This window comes from Salmo trutta, chromosome 7, assembly GCF_901001165.1.
Source record: "Salmo trutta chromosome 7, fSalTru1.1, whole genome shotgun sequence".
NCBI classification, from domain to species: Eukaryota; Metazoa; Chordata; class Actinopteri; order Salmoniformes; family Salmonidae; genus Salmo; species Salmo trutta.
Window position 1 is genome coordinate 53,323 of NC_042963.1, and position 23,728 is coordinate 77,050.

Consider the following 23,728-nt stretch of genomic DNA (forward strand, 5'->3'; position numbering starts at 1 on the left):
ACACTATTTATTAGTGTCTTTTCTAGTCCCATCCTTCAGCTCCCCTCTTTTCTAGTCCCATCCTTCAGCTCCCCTCAACTCTTCCCATTCATCTCTGAAAACCATCCAGCTTTGATTTCTAATTGCAATGTATGTTTTAACGGTGCTGTTTCACAAAAGTTCTGAACCTTTCCATTCCCATAATTTATTTAGAATCTGTAGAAACTAACATTTTTACTAAGAGTATTATTGATAGAGTGACTATGGCTTTAAGTCACCCAGCAATGCTATTTGATACATTAGCTCCAGGTTTTTTTTAGCCATTCCTGAACCTGCGACCAGAAACAAGCTACATATAGGCAGTACCAAAACAAGTGATCTAATGAGTCCGTCTTCGCAGCGAAATCTGCAGAGCTGGGATGGTTGTATCCCCATATGCATAACATTCTATTGGTTGCAAGAATTTTGTAAAATAATTGAAATTGCAAAACTTGGTTTTGTGTATCAGTTCATAAACTATGTGCCATGGAAGCAGCACATCGAACATTTCTTCCCAACTATTTTGCACCTGTATGGTGCAGCTGTCAATTTTTTGCTCCTTAAATGAAACTGGTATACTTTTTATTTTATCTATCACAATTTGCTTTAACTAATGTCTTCAATGCAGGGCCGACAGATGAGAGCCTTACATTCTCCCACTTGCCTCCATTTTTGCAGTATTGCTGCAATCAGTTAATTATAATTTTGGATAGATCAGACATTCCCATATACACTGAACAAAAATCTAAACTCTACATGCAAAGTGTTGGTCTCATGTTTCATGAGCTAAAATAAGAGTCACAGACATGTTCCATAAGCACAAAAAAAATTATTTCCCTCAAATTGTGCACACATTTGTTTACATCCCTGTTAGTGAGCATTCCTCCTTTGCCAATCCATCCACCGGACAGATGTGGCATATCACAAAGCTGATTAAACAGCACCTTGTGCTGGGAACAATAAAAGGCCACTCTGAAATGTGCAGTTTTGTCACAACACAATGCCACAGATGTCTCAAGATTTGAGGGAGTGTGCAATTGGATTGCTGACTGCAGGAACATCCACCAGAGTTGCCAGAGAACTGAATGTTCATTTCTCTACCATAAGCCGTCAATTTAGAGAACCGGCCTCACAACCGCAGACCACGTTTATGGCATTGTGTGGGCGAGCGGTTTGCTGATTTCAACGGTGTGAGCAGAGTGCCCCATGGTGGCGGTGGGATTATGGTATGGGCAAGCATAAGCTACGGACAACAAACACAATTACATTTTATCGACGGAAACTTGAATGCAGAGATACTGTGCCATTAATCCGCCGCCATCGCCTCATGTTTCAGCATGATAATAAACGGCCCCATGTCGCAAGGATCTGTACACATTTCCTGGAAGCTGAAAATGTCCCAGTTCTTCCATGGCCTGCATACTCACCAGACATGTCACAGGTTGAGCATGTTTGGGATGTTCTGGATTGACGTGTGTGACAGGGTGTTCCAGTTCCCACCAATATCCAGCAACTTCGCACAGCCATTGAAGAGGAGTGGGACAACATTCTACAGGCCACAATCAACAGCCTGATCAAGTCTATGCGAAGGAGATGTGTCACGTTGCATGAGTCAAATGGTGGTCACACCAGATACAGACTGGTTTTATGATCCACACCCCTACCTTTTTTTAAAAGGTATCTATGACCAACTGATGCATATCTGTATTCCCAGTCATGTGAAATCCATAGATTAGGGCCTAATTAATTTAATTCAATTGACTGATTGCCTTACAGTTCATATAACTCAGTAAAATCTTTGAAAATTGTTGGATGTTGCATTTATGATCTCATTAACATTTTGTTTGTTTATAAATGTTTTTTCATCAATTAGTATATTTGAATTTAACCATAATATTATTTTTTGTAATATTGTGTTCGGTATTTTCTGGTAGATTCTGAAATTGCAACCAGCTTGCTTTCTTGGTTTTAAAAATAGCCATATTTTAGAGATTATTTCATTTTCAAATAACCTAAAGTGAGAGGTGGTAATCTGAATAAAAAGGGGGAAAGGCCTTTTTTTTTTACATGGGTTGAGCCATTCTTACTAATCTGCTAGAGAACCAGTTCGGATTTAGGTATAACTTGTGTATGACTGAATCCTTTAGTGAGAGGTTCAATGCTTTAATATTTAATCATTTCAGCCCTCCAAATTCATAATCATTTTATAGGCCCGTTTAAATTGTGTCTAGTTTGCTGATCTCCAAACTAAGTGGAATATTTTTTGCTCATATAATTTAAAAAAACAAGTCGTTGGGTGTAGGCAGGGTCATCAGTAAATGGGTAAACTGGGATATGACTAAATATTTCAAATCAAGGTGATTTTCCCCACAAATAGACAGGTATTTACCATTCCATGTTAGCAAGACAGTATCTATTTTTGCAAACTTTCTATTCAAATGCATTGTAGTGAGAATTTCTTTCGGGATATGAATACCGAGTAAGCTCACTTCACCGCCAGACCATTTTATTGGTAAACTACACGGTAATGTAAATGTTTTTTTTGGTGATCCAATACATAACACAGTACACTTAATTTGGCTTCACTCCAGAAAGGTTAGAGAACTTATCTAGATCCTGTATGAGGCTGTGCAGGGATCCAAATAGTGTATTTAAAAGAAAACATGAGTCATCAGGGTAGAAGGAAACCTTTGGATTTCTTCATTATTTATTTTTTATAAAACAAATTCCATGGGATCAAAATTGGTAGTTAGTCTGGTCCCATCGCTGCAACCCCCGTACGGACACGGGAGAGGCGAAGGTCGAGAGCCGCACGTCCTCCGAAACACAATCCAGCCAAGCTGCACTGCTTCTTGACACAATGCCCGCTTGACCCGGAAGCCAGCCGCACCAATGTGTTGGAGAAAACACTGTGCACCTGGCGACCGTGTCAGCATGCATTGCGGCCGGCCCACCACAGGAGTCGCTAGTGCGCAATGGGACAGCAACATCCCTGCCGGCCAATCCCTCCCCTAAACTGGACAATGCTGGGCCAATTGTGCGCTGCCCCATGGGTCTCCCGGTCGCGACAGAGCCTGGACTCCAACCAGGAGCTCTAGCGGCACAGTACCTTAGACCACTGCGCCACTCGGGAGGCCAAGCCCTGGATTTCTAGCCCCTTGATATTGTTGGGTCTGATTTTAATAGTGGCATTTTTATTATGTCCAATGAAAAAATGTTAGCTAGTGGACAACCCTGTTTTATTCCTCTTGACAGTTTAATACTTTCTGAGAAGCAGCCATTATTTACTATTTTACACCTGGGGTTGGTATAATAAGAGATTCTCCAAAATTAAAATAGTCTAGGCATTTATATATAAAACGAGGACTTTTCAAAAATCAGCTATGAATAACAGATTTGGGTTACCACATTGTCTTATTGTTTCCAGTACTTGTCTTAAAGAAAACATGTCTGATTAGGATGAAAAATATTGGACAATACCTTCAAGACAATGAATTTGGCTAGAATATTTGCATCACAACGTTTAAGTGTAAGGGGCCTCCAGTTTCTTTTTTAGGTGGACTAGATCTTTATATTTACCACCTTGGTTCTGTTTCAGTAATAGTGAAATCAGACCTTCTTGCTGCCTCTGATAGTCTACCATTTTTATAGGAGTGGTTAAAAAAGGTTTGATATACCTCAACAGGTATGCCATCCGGCCCTGGAGTTTGTCCGGACTTAAAGGATTTAATTGTATCAAGAAGTTCCTCTTCTGTAATGTGGCCTTCACGTAAGTCGTTCTGTACAGCGCTTCATTTTACACGATAAATAGAAGAAAAATAATTCTTACAATTAACTTCAGTTAGTGGAGACTGAAGAGACAAACGAAAACATATGCTTCAAGTACTTTGCTTCTCCTTTCAAAATAGTGTTTGGTGAATCATGGATGACAGTCATTTGTAACAAGTTCCTGTTACCGTAAATTCCGGACTATAAGCCGCAACTTTTTTCCCCAGGCTTGAACCACACGGCTTAAACAATGACGCGGCTAATATATGGATTTTTGTGACGTGCTCAGTTTTTTGGCGGCATGAAGCTTTCATTAGACCAATGAAATTGCCGAACGGGTTAAGGTCAAACAACTTTTTTGTTTACTGTTTAGATTAAATCGAGCGCTCTCAAACTTCATCATTCTGATTACGGTAGTAATTTTGTCACCCTCATCATGGCAAAGACAGAGAGAAATGCATATGATGCAGCTTTCAAGTTGAAGGCGATTGATCTGGCTGTTGGAAAAGGAAATAGAGCTGCTGCACGGGAGCTTGGTCTTAATGAGTCGATGATAAGACGTTGGAAACAGCAGCGTGAGGAATTGACTCGGTGCAAAAAGACAACTAAAGCTTTTTTATTTTTTGTTACAAGCCGTGTTTCGTTAAAACCTGTGTAAAGTTCATTTGTTTCAATGTACCAGGAGGGAACGGGCGGCTTATAGACATGTGCGGCTTATTTATGTTCAAAATAATATATATTTTTTTAATTCAGTGGGTGCGGCTTATATTCAGGTGCGCTTAATAGTCCGGAAATTACGGACATTTTTGGGAGCATTTCTACATTTGAAGATAAAAAAAAAAAAATTTTTAAAATCCCCCATATTCCAGCCAGTTCGCTTAATTTTTATAATATATTACACTTGATCTTTCTGGAGTAAGTTCCTCCATTTATTTTTAGCCAACTTATTCTGTGCCTCTATGGTACAATATTTATTGCACTCCATCTATATTGTTAGTTCCTCCATTTCCTGCTCTTTTCATGACAAACTTACCAATTGAATCCAGGTGAACGCTATGATCCCTTGATGTTAAATCCACTTCGAATCAGTGTAGATGAAGGAGAGGAGACCAGTTAAAGAAGGACTTTTAATCCTTGAGACATGGATTGTGTGTGTGTGCCATTCAGAGGGTGAATTTGCCTTTGAACGAGGTATGGTAGTAGCTGCCAGGTGCACCGGTTTAAGTGTGTCACGAACTGCAACGCTGCCGGGTTGTCACGCTTAACAGTTTTCTATGTGTATCAAAAATGATCCACCACCCAAAGGACACCCAGCCAATTTAACACAACTGTGAGAAACATTGGAGTCAACATTGGCCAGTATCCCTGAGGAATGCATGACACCTTGAGGCTGTTATGGCAAAAGGGGGTTCAAATCAATATTAGGAAGGTGTTACTAATGTTTTGTAGACTCCGTGTACGGAATATGTAATGCGCCCAAATGATTTCATCTCAAAATAATAGGTCTAATGAGTAAAGCAACTTAAGAATATCCACTGGATAGGTATTAAATACTGTAAAACTTTAGAGTAAGACTAAAGTACATAACAATGACTTCCAATAAGATGAAAGTAAAGGGGAGGGTGAAGCCTCCTTGTGAAATAGTTATAATTTTATGTCATTAAAACCTTATTTTGGAGAGCCACACTTGAGACTGGTGGACAAATTATTTTTAAATATAACTACCAATAATTTAATGAAAGTAGTCTATAGCAGGTGCTCCCAAACTTTTTCACTCAGGGCCCCCCTTCCAGCATTGGGGAACATCCCACGCGCCCCCTATCGCACAAGCACTGTTCATGTCAAACTGTTCACACCCCTCGTTGGTGGAGAGAATTTTGCAGGTTTAAAGCTTATTTCCTACAATTCTACACAATGTCGTGGGATGCAAAGAACATTCTGCAGTTACGGCTAATTTTCTTGCAATTCTATACATTTTGCCATGCAAACTTGTATTTTATTTAACTAGGCAAGTCAGTAAAGAACAAATTCTTATTTACGACAGCCTACCAAAAGGACACAAAAATGTCAAATATAGGACAACACACACCACAACATAAATAGAGACCTACGAACACAACATGGTAGCAGCACAAAACAAGGTACAAACATTATTGGGCACAGACAACAGCACAAAGAGCAATAAGGTAGAGACAACAATACATCACATGAAGCAGCCACAACTGTCAGTAAAGACAGAGATAAAACAGTCCAGTTGGAGTGTTTTTTGCAGCTCGTTCTAGTCGTTAGCTGCAGCGAACTGAAAAGAGGAGCGACCCAGGGATGTGTGCGCTTCTCGGACCTTTAACAGAATGTGACTGGCAGAACGGGTGTTGTATGTGGAGGATGTGGAGGATGATGGCTGTAGTAGGCATCTCAGATAGGGGGAAGTGAGGTCTAAGAGGGTTTTATAAATAAGCATCAACCAGTGGATCTTACGACAGGTATACAGAGATAACCAGTTTACAGAGTATAGAGTGCAGTGATGTGTCCTATAAGGAGCATTTGTGGCAAATGTCATGGCCAAATGGTAAAGAAACATCTAGCCACTCGAGAGCACCCTTACCTGCCGATCTATAAATTATGTCTCCGTAATCTAGCATGGCAGGATGGTCATATGAATCAGGGTTATTCTGGCAGCTGGGGTGAAAGAGGAGCAATTACGATAGAGGAAACCAAGTCTAGATTTAACTTTAGCCTGCAGCTTTGATATGTGCTGAGAGAAGGGCAGTGTACCGTCTAGCCATAATCCGAAGTGCTTGTATGAGGTGACTACCTGAAGCTAAACCCTCAAAGGTCATGTGGTTTGGTAAGAATGCCCCTCTCCCCACCCGTGTGAATACTACCTCTGTTTTGGAGGTGTTCAGAACAAGGTTAAGGGCAGAGAAAGCTTGTTGGATACTAAGAAAGCTTTTGGTGTAGCGCATTTAGCACAAACCCAGGGAGGGGCCAGCTTAGTATAAGACTATCATCTGCATATAAAATGGATGAATGAGCTTCCTACTGCCTGAGCTATGTTGTTGGTGTAAATTGAGAAGCGCATGGGGCCTAGGATCGAGCCTTGGGTTACTCCCTTGGTGACAGGCAGTGGTTGAGATTGCCGTGTATAAATTCAGAACATCTGCTCTCTTTGAGGGAGCTAGTTTGAAAACCAGGCCAAAGACCACTCAGTACACCAATACTCCCACAAGAACGGAATGGTCAAAAGTATCAAAAGCTTTGGCCAAGTCAATAAAAATAGCAGCACAACATTGCTTAGAATCAAGGGCAATAGTGACATTATTGAGGACCTTTAAGGTTGCAGTGGCACATCCATAACCTGAGCAGAAACCAGATTGCATACCTGAGAGAATACTATAGAACACAAGAAAGCCAGTCAGTTGATTATTGACAAGTTTTTCTAACACTTTTGATAAACAGGGCAAAATAGAAATTGGCCTATAACAGATCCGTTTGATCTCCCCCTTTAAATAAAGGACACACCGTGGCTGACTTCCAAGCAATGGGAACCTCCCCAGAGAGGAGAGACGGGTTGCTGCCCCCATCATCACCAAGCCTTAAAAAAGAAAAAGGGTCCAGTTTAAGGAGCTCCTTTAGCACCTCGGACTCAGTAACTACCTGCAGGGAGAAAGTTTGTTTGACAATCAACGGTTCTGTCATGGAGGATGTTGGCTTTCGCAACTGGTCGTGCACCGGTACACACTAACGTTACCAAGCGCGCAGAGTTCCTCTGTCCAGTGTCTGTCCTTTTGCCCATCTTTTATTGGCCAGTCAGACATGGTTTTGTATTTGCAACTCTGCCTAGAAGGCCAGCATCCTGGAGTTGCTTCTTCACTGGTTTTTATTTTACCTTTATTTAACTAGGCAAGTCAGTTAAGAACAAATTCTTATTTTCAATGACGGCCTTGGAACAGTGGGTTAACGGCCTTGTTCAGGGGCAGAACGGCAGATTTTTACCTTGTCAGCTCAGGGTTTCGATCTTGCAACCTTCGGTTACTAGTCCAACGCTTTAACCACTAGGCTACCTGTTGCTACTGTTGACGTTGAGACTGGTGATTCGCGGGTACTATTTAATGAAGCTGCCAGTTGGGGACTTGTGAGGCGTCTGTTTCTCAAACTAGACACTAATGTACTTGTCCTCTTGCTCAGTTGTGCACCGGGGCCTCCCACTCTTTCCATTCTGGTTAGAGCCATTTTGAGTTGTTCTCTGAAGGGAGTAGTACACAGCGTTGTACGAGATCTTTAGTTTCTTGGAAATCTCTCACATGGAATAGCCTTCATTTCTCAGAACAAGAATAGACTGACAAGTTTCAGAAGAAAGGTAGTTAATGTCCATTTTGAGCCTGTAATCGAACACACAAATGCTGATGCTCCAGATACTGAACTAGTCTAAAGGCCAGTTTTATTGCTTCTTTAAATCAGAACAGTTTTCAGCTGTGCTAACATAATTGCAAAAGGGTTCTCTAATGATTAATTAGCCTTTTAAAATGATAAAACTTGGATTAGCTAAGCGATGATTGCTGACAATGGGCCTCTGTACACCTATGTAGATATTCCATTTATAAAAATAAATAAATCTGCCGTTTCTAGCTACAATAGTCATTTACAATGTATTTCTAATAAATTTGATGATATTTTACTGGACAAAAAAATATATATATATAAAAATGTATTTTCTTTCAAAAACAAGGACATTTCTAAGTGCCCCTAAACTTTTAAATGTTAGTTTATATCTGTTGCTTTTATATTGTTTTTGTATGTGGGACCAATACATTGGCTATGCCTAGGCTAAACGTACAGGCACTTTGGAGAGGTTTTATAAAAAATAAACTGAATATCCCCTGAATGTCCCGACACCACCACAATGTTTGAGAGAGGTTGGTGTTGTAGCCAGTTTTTAAAGTGAACAATAGGCACATCCAGTTTGCTAAAAGAGTGCAATTACCACATTCGGACACTTGGGAGAGGTTGAAAGGACACTTGAACATATCCTGGATACCCCCATTGTCACGACTTCCGCCGAAGTCGGCTCCTCTCCTTGTTCGGGCGGCGTTCGACGTCACCGGCTTTCTAGCCATCGCCGCTCCATTTCTCAAGACTTGTTCCATACACACCTGGTTTCCATTCCATAATCACACTGAATGTATTTAGTCCTCTGTTCCCCTCCACGTCCTTCTGTGTAATTGTTTCGTGGTTATCGTTACGCACCAGACTGGGTTTTCATGTTTCCGAGTTTTTTTGCACACGGTTTGTTTATTTTGTATTGAACATTTATCACACCTTATACTTTTGCCTTGTGGGCTGGAGGTTTTCAAGAAGCTGCGTTCTTTTATTTTCTCTACCGCCATAAGTGTGCGCTTGTTCAATTTCTTAATTTTTTTTTAACCTTTATATAACTAGGCAAGTCAGTTAAGAATACATTCTTATTTTCAATGACGACCTAAGAACAGTGTGTTAACTGCCTTGTTCAGGGGCAGAAAGACTGATTTTTACCTTAGCAGCTCGGGGATTCGATCTTGCAACCTTTTGGTTACTAGTCCAACGCTCTAACCACTAGGCTACCTGCCGCCCCAATATTCCCTGCACCGGACTTCACCAGCAGCGCACAGCCTTGACACCCATAACACCAACACAATGTTTGAGTGAGGTTGATATGGTATAAATTGTGTTTGAGACTGAAATAATAACATTTAGCGATTGCAAATATGTAATAGCACTGGAATTATCTAATTTACAGACATATGCGACTTTGGAGAAGTTTAGTGACACTTGGAAACATCATGTGACCACTCCTGACACCAGTTACTAAAACATCTGCCCATTTCTAGTTGTTAGGTCTACCAATACCATTTTTTGTTGAAATTATTCACATGTTGTGGAAGCCATCTGATGTGTTTCCAGCTCTGGGCATCAATAATTCACTTACAGCTTGTCAATGAAAGATTACTTTCTAAATAAATGTAAAAAATATATATATAATAAAAACGGTTATTTTGTGTATTCTGAACTCTTCAGATGTCTTTCCAAATATACCAAGTTTTGGCATGTCAGAATCAATGTATTACACATGAATAACAGTTACTTTACGGTATGTCTATTTAGGCATAAAATCTACATTTTGCCATTACGTTAAAGTGGTGAATCCTTTTATATAAGATTCTACCAACTTAGCACAGCAGCACACCATGATATAATAGAAACATGATGACTCCTACTTAGATTCTGCTCAAACACTGATTACTACTATACACTAGGGCCTAAATCCACACACTTACACAAGGGGGGTGAGCAAGCCTGGGCAGGTTGTGGATGATTCCTGTGAGGTGAATAAGAGAGCGTACCTCTGGCCTCCAGGGCTGTGGGGTGTAGCTGGAACGCCAGGCTTCTGAATCCTCACTCGCATCACCTCCAAACTGGAAAACACGCAGATGAGGCAACTAATTCTATTTTGTGATAACTGGTATGTGACACATTTTTTCCCCATACACACCTGTCTCCAACAATCTCTTACCCTCTTCATACTAGCCCTCTCTCCCCCATCCTTACCAATCTCTCTTGGGTAGGAATTCTCCCGAGGCCATCCTCACTGGCAAGACTGAAACCTGCAGAGAGAGGAGGGAAGAGATTTTAGAAAGACGAGGGACACACCTTTCTAGGGTCTAGTTCAATGTTAAACCCATAGAATTAAGAATTAGAATACGAGAATGGACATGAACATTCTTATGATGGTCAGTCATGTTGGTCAGGGAGTTGGTCAACTATGGTTTGCCAGTGCTGTGATAAGATTGTTTTACACAATGAATGTGAAGAATTGATCTACACTGTACAGTGCATTCGGAAAGTATTCAGACCTCGACTTTTTCCACATTGTTACGTTACAGCCTTATTCTAAAATATACATTGGGGGAAAAAAGTATTATTTGATCCCCTGTTGATTTTGTACGTTTGCCCACTTACAAAGAAATGATCAGTCTATAATTTTAATGGTAGGTTTATTTGAACAGTGAGAGACAGTGAATAACAACAAAAATATCCAGAAAAACGCATGTCAAAAATGTTACAAAATGATTTGCATTTTCATGAGGGAAATAAGTATTTGACCCCTCTGCAAAACATGACGTTGTACTTGGTGGCAAAACCCTTGTTGGCAATCACAGAGGTCAGACGTTTCTTGTAGTTGGCCACCAGGTTTGCACACATCTCAGGAGGGATTTTGTCCCACTCCTCTTTGCAGATCTTCTCCAAGTCATTAAGGTTGAGGCTGACGTTTGGCAACTCAAACCTTCAGCTCCCTCCACAGATTTTCTATGGGATTAAGGTCTGGAGACTGGCTAGGCCACTCCAGGACCTTAATGTGCTTCTTCTTGAGCCACTCCTTTGTTGCCTTGGCCGTGTGTTTTGGGTCATTGTCATGCTGGAATACCCATCCACGACCCATTTTCAATGCCCTGGCTGAGGGAAGGATGTTCTCACCCAAAATTTGACGGTACATGGCCCCGTCCATCGTCCCTTTGATGCGGGGAAGTTGTCCTGTCCCAATACACCCCCAAAGCATAATGTTTACACCTCCATGTTTGACGGTGGAGATGGTGTTCTTGGGGGTCATAGGCAGCATTCCTCCTCCTCCAAACACGGCAAGTTGAGTTGATGCCAAAGAGCTCCATTTTGGTCTCATCTGACCACAACACTTTCACCCAGTTGTCCTCTGAATCATTCAGATGTTCATTGGCAAACTTCAGACGGGCATGTGTATGTATTCTTGAGCAGGGGGACCTTGCGGGCGCTGCAGGATTTCAGTCCTTCACGGCGTAGTGTGTTACCAATTGTTTTCTTGGTAACTATGGTCCCAGCTGCCTTGAGATCATTGACAAGATCCTCCCGTGTAGTTCTGGGCTGATTCCTCACCGTTCTCATGATCATTGCAACCCCACGAGGTGAGATCTTGCATCGAACCCTAGGCCGAGGGATATTGACAGTTCTTTTGTGTTTCTTCCATGGTCTTGTAGCCCATTCCAGCCCATCTTGTCCCTGACATCCTTGGAGAGCTCTTTGGTCTTGGCCATGGTGGAGAGTTTGGAATCTGATTGATTGCCTCTGTGGACAGGTGTCTTTTTTTCTTTTTACAGGTAACAAGCTGCGGTTAGGAGCACTCCCTTTAAGAGTGTGCTCCTAATCTCAGCTCGTTACCTGTATAAAAGACACCTGGGAGCCAGAAATCTTTCTGATTGAGGGGGGGGGGGGGGTCAAATATTTATTTCCCTTATTAAAATGCAAATCAATTTATAACATTTTTGACATGCGTTTTTCTGGATATTTTTGTTGTTATTCTGTCTCTCACTGTTCAAATAAACCTACCTTAAATTATCGATTGATCCTTTCTTTATCAGTGGGCAAACGTACAAAATCAGCAGGGGATCAAATACTTTCCCCCCACTGTGTATATATATTTTAATTCATCATCTTTACACAGTACCTCATGACAAAGCAAAAACTGTTTTCAAAATTTTAGCAAATGTATTAAGAATAAAAAAAAAACAGAAATATATAATTTACATAAGTATTCAGACCCTTTACTCAGTTCTTTGTTGAAGCACCTCCGGCAGCGATTACAGCCTCGAGTCTTCTTGGGTATGACGCTACAAGCTTGGCACACCTGTATTTGGAGTGTTTCTCCCATTCTTCTCTGCAGATCCTTTCAAGCACTGTCAGGTTGGATGGGGAGTGTCGCTGCACTGCTATTTTCAGGTCTCTCCAGAGATTTTCCGATCGGGACATTGAGACTTGTTCTGAATTCAGTCCTGAGTTGTCTTGGCTATGTGCTTAGGGTCGTTGTCCTGTTGGAAGGTGAACCGTTGCCCCAGTCGGAGGTCCTGAACACTCTAGAGCAGGTTATCATCAAGGATCCCTCTGTACTTTGCTACATTCATCTTTGCCTCGATCCTGACTCGTCTCCCAGTCCCTGCTGCTGAAAAACATCCCCACAGCATGATGCTGCCACCACCATGCTTCACCGTAGGGATGGTGCCAGGTTCCCTACAGACGTGATTCTTGGCATTCAGGCCAAAGAGTTCCATCTTGGTGTCATCAGACCAGAGAATCTTGTTTCTAATGGTTTGAGAGTCTTTAGGTGCCTTTGGGCAAACGCTAAGCGGGCTGTCATGTGCCTTTTACTGAGGAATGGCTTCGTCTAGCCACCCTACCATAAAGGTTTGATTTCTGGAGTGCTGCTTGTCCTTCTGGAAGGTTCTCACAGCTCCACAGAGGAACTCTGGAGCACTGTCAGAGTGACCATCGGGTTACCTGACAGTGCTTACCCTTCTCCCCTGATTGCTCAGTTTGGCCAGGTGGCCAGCTCTAGGAAGAATCTTGGTGGTTCTAAACTTCTTCCATTTAAGAATGATGGAGGCCACTGTGTTCTTGGGGACCTTCAATGCTGCAGACATTTTTTGGTACCCTTCCCAAGATCTGTGCCTCAAAAGAATCTTGTCTCGGAGCTCGACAGACAATTCCTTCGACCTCATTGCTTGGTTTTTGCTCTGACATGCACTGTCAACTGTGGGACCTTGGAGACAGGTGTGTGCCTTTCCAATCAATTGAATTTAGCACAGGTGGACTCAAATCAAGTTGTAGAAACATCAAGGATGATCAATGGAAACAGGATGCACCTGAGCTCATTTTGGAGCATTATAGCACAGGGTCTAAATACTTAAGTAAATAAGGCATTTCAGTTTATTTGTAATACTTTAAAATAATTCTAAACCCGTTTTCGCTTGGCCATTATATGTAGATTGATGAGGATTTTTTTTTAAATCCAAAAAGTGACAAAATGTGGAAAAAGTCAAGGGGTCTGAATACTTTCCGAATGCACTGTACATGTGTTAGCTAGCCAGTTTTAGAGGAATGATTCCATACATTTTTTCAAATTAACTGCCAATATGCCAACGTTCCATTCAAACTGGCTGAAATCAGTTGATAGGATTTAGACTAGTTGTAAATGCAACAAGTACTGATATTGTATCATAATAGCATTCACAGCCTCCTAGAAAACAAAATCTGAGACATTTATGGTCTGTTTACATATAGTTGAGGCTATTTATACAGAATATTGGTACAAAACCCGTAAAACTATTATAATTATATGACAATATTTTAGGTTGACTATAATTCCATTACACAATTTGATACATCACATGCTTTCTATTTTCCTGCATAATTAAAAGCAGGAAATGCATCACCTATGCCTCGACTGTCATTCATTCCAGACTGGTTTGGATTTCTCCCAGACGGCTATCATTTAGTACAGCAACCCTAATTTGCTACAGGGGCAAGTGCCTTGCTCAAGTGCACAGACATATTTTTCACCTTGTCGGTTCGGGTAATCAAACCAGTAACCTTTCAGTTACTGGCCCAACACTCTAACCCCTTGGCTACCTGCTGCCCCATTATGGAACTGTTAGGGATTATAACAGAGATCCTATTAAATTACTAGAGGGGCTATGGTTAAATCATCTGTTATCACACAATCAGCTGGTCATAAAAAGGAAACGACACATGGACATGAATCTGAACCCCCATACACACCAGGGCTTTGATGGTCATGTATTTTAGGGTCACTGTTATTAATCATAAAAAATATTTAATTTAAAAAAAATTGCACATTTTCTCCTCTCTTCCACTCCCGACTGTCTGTGGTCGTGTCTAGACACTTACATGCGACTTCTGCTATCAGAATACGAAGACTGCATTGAAAAGACTGGTCTAGGCGCACAAAAGTCCATTTCTGGTGTAATTGTGTCCGTTCTGGGTGACCACTTCAGAGGGTGGTCAGGGATGCTTTGTGTGCGGATTTCTCATCAGTCTGGACGCAAATCAGGCAACCGAAAGAGCATACAGTGGGCGATGTCATCAGCACTCCTCCGACAAGTCTCCAGAAAACTTGTTTTGGGACCGAGAGGCACCTTTTCATTATAACGTTGGAGGAAATACATTCCTAGCGTGTGAGGAACGTCTTTGCTGGCCCCAAAATGCTAGCCGGCTAGCAATTATTATTTTTAACTATGCTGACCCGTTTGTGATCCCTTTAAATGTTGCTTGCAACAGAGGTTAGCTGGCTAGTTAGCCACTGCCATCAGTTGAATTATCATATTCCACTGTTTGTAAAATTGATAGTGATTTGAATATAGCGCGGGGGAAATGCCCACTGTGGACACGGTAGACATTTAAATGTAGATGCATCACAGTTTGGAATTCTATGATCAGAAATACTAAAGCTGCGTGAACTGTCAAGTCTAAACCCTGTTTTTGGTAAAGCCATTGATTGGGTGCATGCATTTCATGATACTCGTTTGCTCCAAAACCTTGCTAAAACAAGGACCAGCAAAGTTTCATCACTTTATAAAGAGTCAATGTTACCACGGAAATAGTCTCAAATTCGTCAACGCCGCTGCAGCCCTTCAGGTCAGCAGTTTGTTACAACATATAAAAAAAAGTTCTCCTCTCATTGCTCCTTTTATCAGCTGTTAGATGTGAACCAGGCTTACCTTAACTTTACTGCTCTTGGGTTAAGTTAGTCGATTTGAAAATGAAGTTCATAAAGCTAAAAATATAGATTTATACATATGTAACCGATGTATAAATCAATGACGTCAATCGGTGACGTCACTCACTCTGAGACTTGAAGTAGGGTTTCCCCTTGTGTTGTAAAGGCCATGGCTCTTGTGGCGCGATGGGTAACGATGCTTCGTGGGGTGTCAGTTCTTGATGTGTGCAAAGGTCCCTGGTTCGAGCGAAGAGAGGGACGGAACCTACACTGTTACACATACAGTATACATTTTACAGTTACTTTATTTTCATGACTGTCTTCATCCATAATCGTCAGTTACACGATTATAAAAGTACCATGCCAGCCCTATTTAACCCTTTGTAGTCGTGGGAATTGCCCTATATGGATAGGTATAAAGGGTCATTCCACCTTAAAAAGCACAGAGGATTTTGAACACCCACCATCTCAGATTGTTCTGAAATTGTTTTTTTTTCGTAGAAACATGTAAGATTAGCATTCCTGCAACATTATCTTGTTGAAATAGAATTTGATCTCTTTCAAAGGAACCTAATGGGTTACATTTAAATGATAAATTACAATTGGGATTCATATAATATCAAATAAATATAGTACCTAACATCCAATTTGGACAAAACTTTTTTAGAACAATGAGCTAGACATGAGTAAACGAAAGGACTGGTCAAAAGCCACCCACGGACCACCACACCAATAAATACACGCACGCACACACCCCGTTCAAAGGTTTGGGGTCACAGAAATGTTGTTTTTGAAAGAAAATAACATTTGTCCATTAAAATTGACCAGAAATACAGTGTAGACATTGTTAATGTTGTAAATGACTATTGTAGCTGGAAACAGGTGATTTTTAATGGAATATCTACATAGGTGTACAGAGGCCCATTATCAGCAACCATCACTTCTGTGTTCCAATGGCACGTTGTGTTGGCTAATCCAAGTTTATAATTTTTAAGGGCTAATTGATCATTAGAGAACCCTTTTGCAATTATGTTAGCACAGCTGAAAACTGTTGTTCTGATTAAAGAAGTAATAAAACTGGCCTTCTTTAGATTAGTTGAGTATCTGAAGCATCAGCATTTGTGGGTTTGATTACAGGCTCAAAATGGCCAGAAACAAAGACCTTTCTTCTGAAACTCGTCAGTCTATTCTTGTTCTGAGTAATGAAGGCTATTCCATGCGAGAAAATGCCAAGAAACTGAAGATCTCATACAACACTGTACTACACCCTTCAAAGAACAGCTCAAACTGGCTCTAACAGAATAGAAAGAGTGGGAGGTCCCAGTGCACAACTGAGCAAGAGAACAAGTACATTAGAGTGTCTAGTTTGAGAAACAGACGCCTCAAGTCCTCAACTGGCAGCTTCATTAAATAGTACCCACAAAACACCAGTCTCAATGTCAACAGTGAAGCGGCGACTCTAGGATGCTGGCCTTCTAGAGTTTTTCCCCACAAAAGGGCTTTATTACAGACATAAATACTCCTCAGTTTCATCAGCTGTCCAGGTGGCTGGTCTCATACGATTCCGAACATGAAGAAGCCAGATGTGGAGGTGCTGGGCTGGTGTGGTTACATATGGTCTGCGGTTTTAAGGCCGGTTGGACGTACTGCCAAATTCTCTAAAGTAGTATGGAGCTGCGGCTCAGGGGATATTGTTAATTCATCCTATGTAATGTATTTCCAGTGAATGTGGTGATGTTTTTGCTTCCCCTGTTCAGAAATAAGTAATTTCGGTAGTTACGCTTATGTCCCATCCTACATCCTGTTATTAACAGGTTGTCACCACTAGATGGTGGTGTTCCTTCTATTAGGTTAAACAAGTTTGAATATTTGCCAACCCTCAATTAAAAAATCAATTATTATTTACAATGACGGCCTATCCCGGCCAAACACGGACTATGCTGGGCCAATTGTGGGTCGCCCTATGGGACCCAATCACGGCTGGATGTGATACAGCCTGGATTTGAACCTGGGACTGTAGTGACGCCTATTTCACTGAGATGTACTGCCTTAGACAGCTGCGCCACTCGGGATAGTTCAACAAAATTACATTACTGGTTTCAGCCTGTAAGCAGTCTATGGACAAGGTATGAAAGCAACCCATGATTTGGTTTTGTTAGCCACTGTTTCAAACAGGGGTTCTGAACCGGATATATCCCCAAAAAAGTAACTATTTACACTGAGTGAACAAAACATTAAGGATACCTTCCTAAGATTGAGTTGCACACCCCCTTTTGCCCTCAGAACAGCCTCAATTCGTCAGAAAATTGACTCTACTAGGTGTCGAAAGCATTCCATAAGGATGCTGGCCCATGTTAACTACAATGCTTCCCACAGTTGTGTCAAGTTGGCTGGATGTCCTTTGGGTGGTGAACCACTCTTGATACACACGGGAAACTGTTGAGCATAAAATACCCAGCAGCGTTGCAGCTCTTAACACGCTCAAACTGGTGCACCTGGCACCTACTACCACAGCATGTTCAAAGGCACTTAAATACTTTGTCTTACCCTCTGAATTGCATACATATACAATCCATGTCTCAATTGTCTCATGGCTTAAAAAGCCTTCTTTAACCTGTCTCCTCCCCTAAATCTACACTGATCGAAGTGGATTCAACAAGTGACATCAGTAAGGGATCATAGCCTTCAACTGAAATCACCTGGTCAGCCTGTCACTGAAAGAATATGTAATGTTTTGCACACTCAGTGTATATCGTTCCTTTTTAAACCTCTGAAATCAAACGTTAACATTTAGCTCGACTTCAAATTACTTCACCAATCAGTGAGGATAGAGCAGCTTACTATGGAGGGGGCAAGCTATTGTTTACATGCATTGGACAGACAAGTGTAGGGCGCGAAATGCGACAGAAATTTTGCGGGTGGGGAGAAAGTAAGAGTGGAGGAGGACAGCTGGCTTGAAGCTCTGGGCATGTTGTTATGACATGCATGATCTGAATTAGGCCGACAGAAATATACCTACGTGGGAGTGGATTCTATTAAGGAACTTTGAATGTCTTTGAACTACTGAGAGTTGGCTTAACGTTGGACAAGCTGGCTAACAAGCTCGTGTATGCAGAGCAGCACCAGATTAAAATAGAAAAACATCTTGCATTTATGTAGGTAATGAATCCAATGTGAAACATTCTAACTACATCATCCTTAATTAGCATTGAAAAAGTTAATCTATTCTTCTGTACTTAAAAGTCTCTCTCCAATTTCTGAATCACGCTTGTAACATCAGTAGGCTACAGTAGCCTATGCATCAGAGGGGGAGGGGCAGGTAGTTTACATGGTGGCTCTGACCAGCTCATGAAACATGGGACCAACACTTTACATGTCAAAGCTCTATATTTTGTTTGAGTGTACATCGAGTCATCTTAAAAATGTACAGCATTTCCCTCACTTAGACCACAAATTTGCAAAAGTTGAATTACAGAGCTGAATTGGACCAACTTATTGTTGCGCGACAAGCTCAAGTTCAGAATGGCTGTCAGTCAAGACTCTTACAGCGCTGTGAAGTGCAGAGCCAGAGCTTTGAGGTCATGTATAGCATGTTACTGTACAGCCATTATGTTCCAATTTAGGCACTTACAGTCCAAATCTGCATTTATCAACCCTTATACAGGTATGAGTGTAAAGGGTAAGCACACACACTTGTCGCTTCCAAATTACAATCCTCCACTGCTGATGTTCCAAAAAGGGTTGTCTGCTTGATTCAAGACCATGTTAGCCCAGTGAGCTCAAGCCTAGCAATCAGGTCTGGGAATGAACACCAGCCTTCTGGACTCAAACACAAACCAGGCACACACAAAAAACAAAATGAGGCTACCCTGTGTGTATTTATAGGCAATGCTATGGGGTTAGCATGTGGGTGTGACGGGGGTTGAGGTAGGGAGAGAGAGAACTTTAGGTACTGGTGGTCTGGAAGTCTGTCATTATCACCAGGGTGGAGAGTTGCTCTAGAAAACCTTACATATGGAGTAGGGTTTTCAGCAGTTACAGTCACCCACATTTGGCTCCATGTGAACTACAATTCCCACACTGTTTTAACATTTAGAAAAGTCTAATCACTGTTCAAACCGATTTTCGAAACATTTGCAGATATGCCCCTTATCTTTGATATCAGCGAGAAAGAATCCATCATTTTTATTTGATAATTACTGTAGAAGTTTTGCACCGATCCACAAGCTGTGTGCCTCAAGATGATTAACTACACTTCCTCCCCAGTTATGGCTTACACACAGGTGTCCAGAGCACATTATATAGCTAAATAGCACAGGTGGCTGTCTATGTCTACCATAAACAAGAGATGTAACATGGAGATATAGGGTTAGTGTTCCCACACAACCATAAAAGGTATTTAGTAATTTAACCTTTATTTATTGCTGATATGAAAAGATGCTGTATTTTTTTAGAAACATAAGCGATGCATGTTAATGTATAGAGCAAGCATCAGGGCTCTTCACAAATCTCCCCGGTCAGATGATACTATCATCAATAGGCAATAAAGCAGCTAGTGTCTATGAATGGGGTAGGTGGAGAGTGGACACAGGGTAATTTTAGAGTATTAGTTGAACAGAAAAAAACATTTCTAACTCAAAATATAAGAGATTCTATCCCCCTCCTTTCCCTCTTCCCAGGATTTGATGTCTCTCTCCTCTCCCTAGGTGTATGGGCACATAGACCAACATCCGAGACCAACATCCGATATACAACATTTGTCCCATCACTACACACACACACACACACACACACACACACACACACACACACACACACAAACAGGGTGATGTCCTCAATCCCCATTGTGAAGTCAGAAGTTTACATACACTTAGGTTGGAGTCATTAAAACTCGTTTTCCAACCAATCCACACATTTCTTGTTAAACAAACTATAGTTTTGCCAAGTCAGTTAGGACATCTACTTTGTGCATGACAAGTCATTTTTCCAACAATTGTTTAGACAGATTATTTCACTGTATCACAATTCCAGTTGGTTAGAAGTTTACATACACCAAGTTAACTGTGCCTTTAAACAGCTTGGAAAATGCCAGAAAATGAAGTCATGGCTTTAGAAGCTTCTGATAGGCTAATTGACATCATTTGAGTCAATTGGAGGTGTACCTGTGGATGTATTTCAAGGACTACCTTCAAACTGAGTGCCTCTGCTTGACATCATGGGAAAATCAAAAGAAATCAGCCAAGACCTCCACAAGTCTGGTTCATCCTTGGGAGCAATTTCCAAACGCCTGAAGGTACCACGTTCATCTGAACAAACAATAGTATGCAAGTATAAACACCATGGAACCACGCAGCCGTCATGCCGCTCAGAAAGGAGACACGTTCTGTCGCCAAGAGATGAACGTACTTTGATTTGCACTTTTCACACAAATCCCAGAACAACAGCAAAGGACCTTGTGAAGATGCTGGAGGAAACAGGTACAAATGTATCTATATCCACAGTAAAACGAGTCCTATATCAACATAACCTGAAAGGCCGCTCAGCAAGGAAGAAACCACTGCTCCAAAACCACCATAAAAAAGCTAGACTACGGTTTGCAACTGCACATAGGGACAAAGATCGTACTTTTTGAAGAAATGTCCTCTGGTCTGATGAAACAAAAATAGAACTGTTTGGCCATAATGACCATTATGTTTGGAGGAAAAAGAGGCTTGCAAGCCAAAGTTAACCATCCCAACCGTGAAGTTTGGGGGTGGCAGTATCATGTTGTGGGGATGCTTTGCTGCAGGAAGGACTGGTGCACTTCACAAAAATAGATGGTATCATGTGGAAGAAAGATTGTGGATATATTGAAGCAACATCAAGACATCAGTCAGGAAGTTAAAGCTTGGTCGCAAATGGGTCTTCCAAATGGACAATGACCCCAAGCATACTTCCAAAGTTGTGGCAAAATGGCTTAAGGACAAAAGTCACGATATTGGAGTGGCCATCACAAAGCCATGGCCTCAATCCTATAGAAAGTTTGTGGGCAGAACTTAAAGTATGTGCAATCAAGGATACCTACAAACCTGACTCCGTTACACCAGCTCTGTCAGGACTGGTGAATGGGCCAACATTTACCCAACTTATTGTGGGAAGCTTGTGGAAGGCTACCCGAAACATTTGACCCAAGTTAAAAACAATTTAAAAGGCAATGCTACCAAATACTAATTGAGTGTATGTGAACTTCTGACCCACTGGGAATGTGATGAAAGAAATAAAAGCTGAAGTAAATCACTATTATTCTGACATTATACATTCTTAAAATAAAGTGGAGCACCTAACTGACCCAAGACAGGGAATTTTTACTAGGATTAAAAGTCAGGGACTGAACTGAGTATAAATGTATTTGGCTAAGGTGTATGTAAACTTCCCACTTCAACTGTGTGTGTGTGTGTCCAGAAGGAAGTGTATTATTCATTTTCTCTCCTTTACAAATGCACACACACCGCTTGAACAAGAACGGGAAGGAGTGTGTGTGAGGGGGGGGGGGGGGGGTTAGTACAGCCATCGTATCAACAGCAGGGTTCCAAAGCTCTGCCCCCTCCAGCCCCAGGTATGAGGCTACCACAGCTACAAACAAGTGTGTGTACTAGTGACAGCAGGTACAACGGCAAATGGAAAGAAAAGCCACTCAACAAAGACCAACATGTACACACACGCCCCACATAGGACCCAACCTGCATACTTTGTCTGGACACTTGTATGGTTGTGTTTGCATGTCATATTTCCAGTATTGATGTTTCAACCACTTCAACAGGCTTCATCATGGTGTGTGCAATGTTGTAGATATGTTGAATGGTAGATTCTTACTGCACTACACTATCAGCATTCAGAACTAAGGGAAAAGGGAACTCCCAGTTGAGTTGTCTCGTTGTGTTGGCAGCGTGTGTGTGATCACCTGCAGAGTATGGTACAGTCCTGTACATCTCTCATGTCAGCAGCCCATCAGCCACACCTTACATCTTTCTAAAGTTCATAGTCCTTACAACACAGGATTGAAAAAGTTGTTGACTCAGCTACAGTGGAGAGTAAGTATTTATTTTCCACCTTGCAGAATTGGCCCACCATTCAATGACACCACGGCATGTACCATCGATAAAATACCCTAGACTTGATGAAAAACTATCAAGTTAGCTCATTTGGCAATACAGTTGATAATGAACAAAACTACAAGTACACACACACAGATCATCATAGTAATGGTTCAGAAAGTTATCCATGATAGCCTACTCACTGCTTTTGGTGCTCCTCCACGCCTTAGTAGCAACAAACTCGTGGTAGACAGCGAAAGCTCCCAGCATCAGCAGAACTAAGAACAACAGATGTTTCCCACTCCGTCTCAGTTTCTTCAGCGGGAAGAAAGACTTTACCATGTTGATTGATCAGTGAATTTGGCGGCTTTGTTCGTTCGGCAAAGTTGGACCAGGCTGACAACCCCGTTCGCGATACACCGCCGGCGACCCCAACGCTCCCACCTCCGGATGGTGGCGAGGTTACTTTTATTTCATCCCGTAAATAACCCGGCAGGCTCCGGCTTTGAGTTTGCTTTGACTCGAGGCGCTATGTTGAATTTACCCCTGTTTAATCGAGTCGAGACTGGCTGTTGGGTTGGCTGACTACTACTAAACTACATATCGACCTGAACAAAAATCCTAGCAACCCCGCTCTGTTTTCTGTCCCCTTCTCGCTTCACTGCGCAAACACAAACAGAACAAGCACATAAGCACCCGCTCAGACAGAGATTTATGGGTGGGGTTACGTGGCCACGCCCGCGTCGTATCGCAGCCAGTGGCCCAGGTAGTAGGTTACGACTAGATGGGATGCAGCTTTTGTAACCATAACTCTTTTCCTAACCTTAACCTAATTATTCTAACCTGCTGCGAAAAGTCAAATCAGGTAGAAATCTGGGAGAGGCTATACGGACATGCCTGGTGCCCAAATTGATGACGTGTGTCGCGCAGCTGAGAGTCGAGTGGAGACGAATGGATTAGGTTTCGTCAGTTGTCCTGAGCCATTCCCAGCTAGCTAATTTATGCTGGCAACAATAGCATGGCGCTAGTTAAAACTTGTAAAATAAAGTGCTTATTTCGATGGGCGAGGTAGAAATAACTTGTAGTATTGAACACCATCTGGAAGTCACCTTGACATGACATGCTAATTAGCTAATGTAACAACAAGCTGGTGTGAATGACCAGTGCAAGTGTTGTATCAATGTGTAGCCAGCAGATCCGATTCACTTGCTTACAGCTGCACTAGGGTCGGACAGCATGACTGTGTAGATTAAGGCAATGGGGAGCTTGGAAAATGTACCTCAATCCAGGG

The 23,728-nt window shown here is 41.7% G+C and overlaps 1 protein-coding gene across 2 annotated transcripts in view; it reads right to left on the bottom strand.

Moving 5' to 3' along the window:
* b4galnt3b (beta-1,4-N-acetyl-galactosaminyl transferase 3b) overlaps nucleotides 1–23,107 on the bottom strand; it is a 34,272-nt gene extending 11,165 nt beyond the window's left edge. The window contains exons 1-3 of one of the 2 annotated variants that reach the window (XM_029757530.1): nucleotides 22,641–23,107; nucleotides 10,372–10,427; nucleotides 10,167–10,238 (exon numbers count right to left, since the gene is read on the bottom strand). In XM_029757530.1, the coding sequence (XP_029613390.1) occupies nucleotides 10,167–10,238; nucleotides 10,372–10,427; nucleotides 22,641–22,779 (267 nt within the window). In that variant the 5' untranslated portion in view covers nucleotides 22,780–23,107. Of the gene's footprint in view, nucleotides 1–10,100; nucleotides 10,239–10,371; nucleotides 10,428–22,640 lie in introns of both variants that reach the window. The other variant, XM_029757529.1, reaches the window with a different exon arrangement.
* Between the last annotated feature and the right edge of the window lie 621 nt (nucleotides 23,108–23,728).